Here is an 8109-nt window from a genome sequence, read left to right on the forward strand (position 1 = left end):
AATTCTATATATTGTGAAAATTGAAAAAAAAAATACATGATTTTCTTTACTTTATTTAAAAAAAAACTAATTGTGAAAGAAGTAAATAGCTACATGTGTTCAGCAACATCTCTTATGTACAGTGATACCACTTTCAAACTATTGGGTAGTAATTTTTGGGGTATTTTTTTGATGCACATTTCAGATCCTGTTATGTATTACTGCCAAACAACAAACCAATGCAGTATGTGTTCAGCAACAATTCCTGAGTACAGTGACAATACGCATGTACATATTTGTTTGTTTATTTGAAAACTAAAAGGCCTTATTTGGGAGGTGCATTAGGAGTATTGTTGGGCGCGAATATTCGCATTTCAAATTTTTATCGTGAATTTGCGAATATTGCGAATATATTCGCTATATATTCTAAATGACGAATATTGGCTTTTTCCGCATATGCGCATATTCACATATGCGCATATTCGCTTGTGCGAATATTCGCATGTACGAATATTCGCATATGGGAATATTCCCTCTTTTCACTTGTGGGCTAATTAGAATGATGCAAATACACTTGTCAGAGGTTATCAACAACATCCATTATAGCAACCAATAGTGAAGTTGCCCACCCCCTCATTGTTTTCTTCCTCCAATACACGAATATGCGAATATTCACATTTGCGAATATTCGCATATGCGAATATAACGAATACGCAAAATTTGCGCATATAGGACGAATATTCGCCTATATATTCGCGAAATATAGCGAATTCGAATATGAGCAATGCCACTCATCACTAATTAGGAGGTACATGCGTTTGCACAGTGATCTACAGTAATAAAGGAGTTAAATTGTCACTGTCAGATATAAAAACTTTTTATATGTTATACATCATGACAAAACAATAGTTTTTCTAATATACTTCATTAACATTTTTTCACATTTTATTAAAGAAAACTGCCTTTGAAAATCCCTCCACTAGGGGACATACCTCCTGGGACACTGATGAATCCCACAGCATCATCAGCATGTCCAAGAATCATGGACACGAGATGGCTGATTGACAAGACTGCAGTAGGAACATTGCCTGTAGCAACACTGCTCAACACAGAGTTTTAACAAACATGTGCCTCCAGCTGTTGCAACACTATAACTCCAATCATGCCTGGACAATCAAGGATGTCTGGGCATGCTGGGAGTTGTAGTTTTACAAAAGCTGTAGGCACACAGCTGAAGGCAACACTGCTGTAAAAAAGAGTTATTCAAACACTGGACCTCCAACTATTCCAAAACTACAAGTCCGAGCATTACAGGACTTCCTAAGGATGACACATATGAATGACATTGTACGTTTAGCACCAAACCTTTGCACTAATTTAGGAAGATCTAAGTTATACACTCGGCATATTGTCTTTGATGGTAGAGTAGAGGCAATCTCCAATAATCACTGTGTGTGTGTCTGTGTGTACAGCATAAAACCAAAGAAGAAAGAGTAACAGAACAGGGCTGCAAACCATTTTTCCTTAGAAGCAAAGCTCAAATAGAGTGACAGCCCTATTACAACTTTGTACAAAAGAGAGCTGTAATAGCGCTGTGTGCATTAGTCCTTAAAAGAATAATACAGGATATAAAAACGTATCCCCTATACTAAAGATAGGGGATAAGTGTCAGATTGTGGGGGGTCCAACCGTTGGGACCCCTTATGACCTCCTGTACGGGACCCTGGCTCTCCTTCTAAATGGAGAGTGTTGACCACTGCACAAAGTGGTGCTGACAAGCCCTCTCCATGCAGCTCTATGGAAGAGCTGGAGATTCCCGAGTGCAGCACTCCAGCTCTCACATAAAGAGGCATGGAGGGGGCATGTTGGCTGCTGCTTTGTGGGGTGGTCGACATGCCGCATTCAGGAGGAGAGCTGGATAGGAGATACGTTTTTATATCCCGGAGTACTCCTTTATTTAAAACAATGTCATTTATAGTGTCCCAGATGTAAAATTACCAATAAATTAAATTTTTCTTTCCATAATAGGATATTTTTAAGATCTCTCATTCATGGTTTCCATCATTTGGGGTACATTCACACGTGCCTTTTTTTTGCTGCAGCTTTGCTGTTGCAGATTTTGCTACCCATTGAAGTCAATGGGCAGCAAATCCTGCAGCAGAAAATCTTCAGCAGATCTGCTGCAAAAATAGGCATGTGTGAACATACCCTTAGGACTCATTCACATGAGCGTATTTTGTTTTAAACTTGCAGCAGGTTTCCCACTGAGAGTTTGAAAGGAGTGGGCTCTCTGCAGGCTGACTGCACATGATTTTCAGCAGCAGAATGTCCACTGTGGAAAATCCACCACGGACCCCAATGGGGTCTGCAACGAATTTTCCTCAGCGTAGATTTTGCTGCTGAAAATCATGTGCAGACAGCCCGCTGAGAGCCCACTCCTTTCAAACTCTCAGTGGGAAACCTGCTGCAAGTTTAAAACGAAATATTACTTAGAGTAAAGTAGCTGAAAAGAACATCTCTTTCACTTCCATGCATTACCAGTCCAGGTCATTGGTTATCAGCCGATCATTGGGGTCCTCTGCTGTCAGCAAATGGTCAGAGAATCCTTCAAACAAAACATGATTATGAAAAGTAAACAATCCCTGATAATAAATTGTTCAGATTGTTAAAAATAGTCTTTACATCTATGACCACCAGCTTTTGGGGGAAGGTTGAGCGAAGAAAATGCTTAGATGCCATAATTTCATCATGTAGCAAATGTTACAAACTGCAACACTTTTCCATAGTACGTTTTTACGGCAAAGGGAAGGAAATCTAAACAACTCAGTGCAGTTATGCTCAAGCAAATTTCATTGATGTAGAAGCAGTCCTGGTAATGGTCCACATAGTAGAACTTAAACATATGAAGAGGAAAGAAACATGTTATCATCACCAAAATAAAGAAAAGACTTTTCAGTTGGACCCAGATTTCCTGATAGGCAAGAATAGGTTTCTGGACTTGTTTCAAGGCCTTTACAAAAATAAATGTTTGTACACCCAATAGGCAAGTAACCACTGTAAATATGACGACCGAGGAGATATAGTTCACAGTAGTCACAGCTTGGTTCTTCAATGCATCTTGAAATTGGAAGCACTCTGTTTCAGTAAAGTTGACAGATTTGCCATATTGCGTGAAAACCAAAGGTATGGTTATAACAGATATAAAAATCCACGTAGCTCCACTGACTCCAAGTGAATGGAGTGTCCTGTAAAACTCAATCTTGTCCTTTTTCTTAAAGAAGCCTATGTATCTCATTGACAGCATAATGACGTAAAATATGAAAGAAACATAAATATGGATGTGTGTCATGGCACTTACAATTTTGCAGAAAAAAAGTCCATAGTTCCATCTCTTCTGAACGTAGAATGCAATACGAAATGGAACAGAAATAAGAAAAATACCATGAACCACCAACAAGTTGATGATTGATGTGTTTGTCACTGACAGTCTGTTTTCACCAATGATCAAGTAGGTCATAAGACTTGTCCCTATTAATCCTCCAATGAAAATGATAATGTACATTGTTATCAGAATAGGATGTGCAATATTGGGGTCTATAAGACACGATGTTTGGTTCATTTCTTTTTCCAAGTTGTGTTTTTCTTAAATTATCTTGAAATAAAATAAACTGTAGAAAAACTGAAGCATTATAAAATCTGACTGAATTTTGGTTGCAAATTATTTACTTTTAATATCGTTCCCAATTTTTTTTACTGTCTGCAGGTTAGTATATGGGATTGATACTGCTTGGGGTGCAGCTTGACAGGTGAAACAGTATCTCATCGCATTATTTTTTTCTCTGATGTACTTTTATAGGAAAACATTCTTTAGTGTACAGTATGTCTTTATCCATCCTGCTAAGAATCGCCCCACCAAATACGGTAACTGCTACCCCGCCCTCCATAATCTTTACATGATAATCCAGGACTGGTGACCTTTGACAATTTAACTCACCTCCAACAGGTGAGCCCCTGGTAGAATTTGATGTTTTCAGAGTAGACCACTTCCCGGCCTTCCTATTTTCTTGCAGTGCTGCCATTCATGCAGTTTTCCTTAGTCATTTATTTCCTACAATAGAGACAAGTAATGGAACGCAGAACACCACACCACAGAATGTCCTAATTCTAGTGGAGCAAAGCTGAATGTTGAGCCCTTGTGACCACATGGAGGGATAGGAGATCCAGGATCCGTGCAACTATTTAAAAAAACAAGATTAAAGAATTAAACATTGTTGGTCTAGGTAGTCCACTTTGTGACCCACTAGTACAGCCCACCTACAACTGCACAATAGGACAAATTGTTATCCAGCCTATGGAGTTGTTTGATGGGATCTTAGCTATGAAAAGATACCTTACCTGTCCTTGGTCTTTCAAGAGTGGGTCCAAAACATAGAAAAAGGAGAGGATATTTCAGTTTTACAGTTCTTCATTTTTGCTTAAAATTTTGGCCAGAATTGGCACCAAAATAAGGACCAAATACTAACCAAAATACTATGTTTACATTAATACCATTAAGGCTAAGTTTCCACTTGTTTTTTTTCTGGCAGTTTTTGGAAAGCGACTGCAGTTTTTGAGCCAAAATCAGAAGCGGATCCATAAGGGAGGAGAAGTGTAATTTCTTCCTTTATACGTCGTATTCCTTATGAATACACTTCTGGCTTTGGCTCAAAAACTGCAAGAAAAAAAAACAAGTGGAAACTTAGCCTAATACCAGTTTCTCAGTCCTACCTTCCCAGTGAAGTCTCATGAGAATCTGCTTACTCTCAATGCTCAGGTCAGTGTTATACTTCCTGAAGATGTGGCAAAGTGTACTTAACCACTCCAATAAACAAATATGTTCATGTAACAAAGCTTTGAAATCACTACCAACAATAGCCAAAGTGTTCTCTCTGTGCCATAGACAAAATCAGGGACTATTCATGATAACTCTTCATAGTGAGAATTCCAGCAAGCAACTCCCCAGGTGTGCTGTACTAGCAGGTGATGGAGTGGGCTGCCTAGACCACCGCTATAAATTTTTATAATTTCATTTTTTTTTTTACAATAGTTGCAGGGGGTCCAGGAATACCAATTCTCGCTAGGGTTGCCACCTGGCCGGTATTTTACCGGCACAGCCGGTATTATTGCGACCCTGACGTTTTTTTATATTAAAAATACCGGCAATTCAATGGCTGGTACAGTGGAAATACGATGGTAATTCGTTCCAAACGAGCCATCGTTTGTCGAATCCATCGTATGTTGAGGGATTAGTGCAATGTAAAGTATAGGAAGCTGTACTCACCTGTCCCCGCTGCTCGCGATGGTGTCTCCGCCGCTCACGATGGTGACCCCGGGCCTCCGCTGGGTTCTCCTGGTCATCTCCGGTCCTCTGCTGGGCTCTCCTGGTCTTCTCCTGCTACTTTTCCGCCTGTCCCCTACCACATCCGTCTATTCTATTTTTTTTCCAGACTTTATTTTTCCATTTTATTATTATCTTATTATACTGTTTTTCCTGTACATATAGTCAATGTATCATCATTTACATTGTTACACAACCTACAAAAGCTTTTACTACTGGTACACATAGAGACTAACCTGGTTATGCAATCATTATTATGTTTACTATTATTTTATTATTTGTATCATCTCAAGGAGTCAATACACTAACAATGAATTGACCCCTATATATATTTTAATATATACATTTTTACACTATTTTATCTACCAAGTTAAGCATACATCACTGAAACCAGGGAGTGCAATCTCAATTAGCAGAATCCGGACCATGGATTCCCATCACCAGAATTCACATGCTAATTAAGAGGACATCTTATATAAGACCACTCTGTCTACAGTCAGTCATCTTCAGCCATTGATAAAGGGGGAACTCCCCGAAACGCGTCTGACCTCCACAGATCGTCCTGCATGATCTGCCACCGCTAATAACCTTATTATCCTATGTGCACCTACTTGCAGGCACTGCAGTCCCCTTCTTAGTGTACCACAGTGTGCACCTAAACGGCACCAACTGCACGAGGACGCTGCACTTGTATTTCATCCACAGCCTGGATTTATCTCCACCAAGTCGAGCCACTCTGTGCCATCCAGAAATCAGACCACGCCTCACCCGGCAGACAGGCATGTTCTATCTCCTCCTACCGCCTTAACTTGCGCACTGCTCCAGGATCGCAGATACTTTCCATCCAGTAGGCCGGGTGCATACACGTACCACTTTGCGCATTGACTGCAAATATCAATTCTCCTGCATCCAGGGTCGGATTAAGATAGGGGCGGATGGAGCTGCCGCTCCAGGCCCCTACGTTAAAATAGGCCCAGCGGTCATCACAGGCGGCCCGCAAAAGCCGCCCGCGACAGCTACATTTACAGAAAAAGAGGGCCGGTGTAGTGAAGAAAACTGAGGGCAGGCATGAAGAGGACCTGATCATTGTCTCTGTCCCCCAGCACAGGAAGAGGGTGGGGCCAAGAGCTGACAGGCCTCCCGGGAACATAGAGCGGCTGCTTCCTTTGAGGGTGTGTGATGTCCCTGGGTGCTGCCTCTCTCCCCTCTGATCAGCAGTATATCCTGGGGCTGGGTGATATGTATTGTAGCAGCCCAGTGGGGTCACTTTCCCTCCCCCAGTGTCCACAGGTCACCAACAGGTCACATTACCAGAGCAATTTTGGGGAAAAATCACGGCAAAAATGGTGTGGTTTTACTGCCATTTTTCTAAATCGTGGTAAAACTGTGCAATTTTTACAGCAATTTTTCAAAAAATTGTTCTGGTAATGTGACCTGTTGGTGACCTGTGGACACTGGGGGAGGGAAAGTGACCCCACTGGGGCGACAACATGTGAACACACTGCTTGTTTATCATTAACCCCTTAAGGGTACATTCACATGTACAGAATCTGCTGCATATTTTTGCTGCATATTTTGTGCAGCTGACTTTGCAACCCATTAGCTTCAATAGGTAACAAAATCAGCTTCAGAAAATATACAGCAGATCCTGTACATGTGAACGTACCCTAAGTGTTTATTCACATGGACGGATCTGCAGCGTATTTTACATTGCGAATCCGCCAGCAATGGACCCTACAGTGCTGCCTCCATCTGTGTCTGCTCATAGCGGCAATCCAATGCTACGAGCAGACACGCTTCGAGGTGCATGTTTGCCTCGCGCATGCACAGTATACTCGCACACATTGCATGTGTGCGAGTATACTGCGCATGCGTGCGTCGAACATGCACATCAAAGCGTGTCTGTTCGTAGCAACGGATTGCCACTATGAGCAAACACAGATGGAGGCAGCACTGTAGGGTCCATTGTCGGTGGATCCGCACCGTAAAATACGGAGTGACTGCTACCGACTGATTACTTTGTATTTGAACTTCCACCCCCACTGTATCGGTGTTCCTACCCACCTGCTCGTATTAGGACACCCAATACTATTCCCTTGTACCTGATATCCTACCCACGTCCTAATTCCCTTTTTCCCCTGACCCTCTACCCCAACCTCCTTCTTGTTGTCTTTGGCATCTCTCTCTTCTCTCGTTTCCTTTTGTCTGTCCTGGTTTTGTGTGCTATCTCTTAGCTGTCTGGGAGCATCGTTCTTCTGTTGGTCATTCTAGCTTGTGACATCCCCGTTTGGATCTCTTCAAGTCCAACCGGGTTTCTCTCTCTAACATTAGTTCTGTTCCAGGTACGCCTTACCCTCGATGTGAAGCAAATTGTGACATCCTTGTCTGAGTCTCTTGGAGTCCAGTCAAGTTTTTAACCGTTCTCACACCTTGCGAGTCCCCCAGTCTGTGCAGTTGTGACATCCTCGTCTATGGTAAGTCGAGTTTTTAATTAATCCCTTTTCCCTCACCCATCATGACTATGAGCCTTGATATTCTTTCCCTCAATGTGAATGGGCTCAACAGCCCCCAGAAAAGACGGTTCCTCTGGAGAGAGGTGGAGGCTCGCAAAGCCTCAGTGGTCTGCATACAAGAGACTCATGTTTCGGCTGCTAATCCGCCTCCTCTCTCGCACAGGAAATTCCCACTGATCGCGCATTCCTCTTTTCGCAAGAAACAAAGGGGGGTTCTAATTGCATTTCGTGCTGATTTGG

At 42.0% G+C, this 8109-nt stretch overlaps 1 protein-coding gene across 1 annotated transcript; it reads right to left on the minus strand.

The window, feature by feature from the left end:
• Positions 1-2601: 2601 nt before the first annotated feature.
• On the minus strand, positions 2602-7819 carry LOC130274541 (probable G-protein coupled receptor 141). The gene is made up of 3 exons (XM_056522982.1): positions 7710-7819; positions 4747-4907; positions 2602-3621 (listed from the first exon to the last, which is right to left on the minus strand). Exons 1-3 carry the CDS (start codon positions 7817-7819, stop codon positions 2726-2728), a joined length of 1167 nt encoding a protein of 388 aa, XP_056378957.1. The 3' UTR covers positions 2602-2725.
• Positions 7820-8109: the final 290 nt, after the last annotated feature.

This window comes from Hyla sarda, chromosome 5 (genome assembly GCF_029499605.1).
Source record: "Hyla sarda isolate aHylSar1 chromosome 5, aHylSar1.hap1, whole genome shotgun sequence".
In the NCBI taxonomy this organism is placed as follows: domain Eukaryota; kingdom Metazoa; phylum Chordata; class Amphibia; order Anura; family Hylidae; genus Hyla; species Hyla sarda.

What these genes read in the sequence shown, in the direction of transcription:
- LOC130274541 (XM_056522982.1), bottom strand. Translation starts at nt 7,819, where the DNA reads ATGTCACAACTGCACAGACTGGGGGACTCGCAAGGTGTGAGAACGGTT. An exon ending in CAATTTGCTTCACATCGAGG is followed by an intron (nt 4,908 to 7,709) that starts GTAAGGCGTACC and finishes TCTATGGCACAG; the next exon opens with AGAGAACACTTTGGCTATTG. An exon ending in CATGAGACTTCACTGGGAAG is followed by an intron (nt 3,622 to 4,746) that starts GTAGGACTGAGA and finishes AGATAATTTAAG; the next exon opens with AAAAACACAACTTGGAAAAA.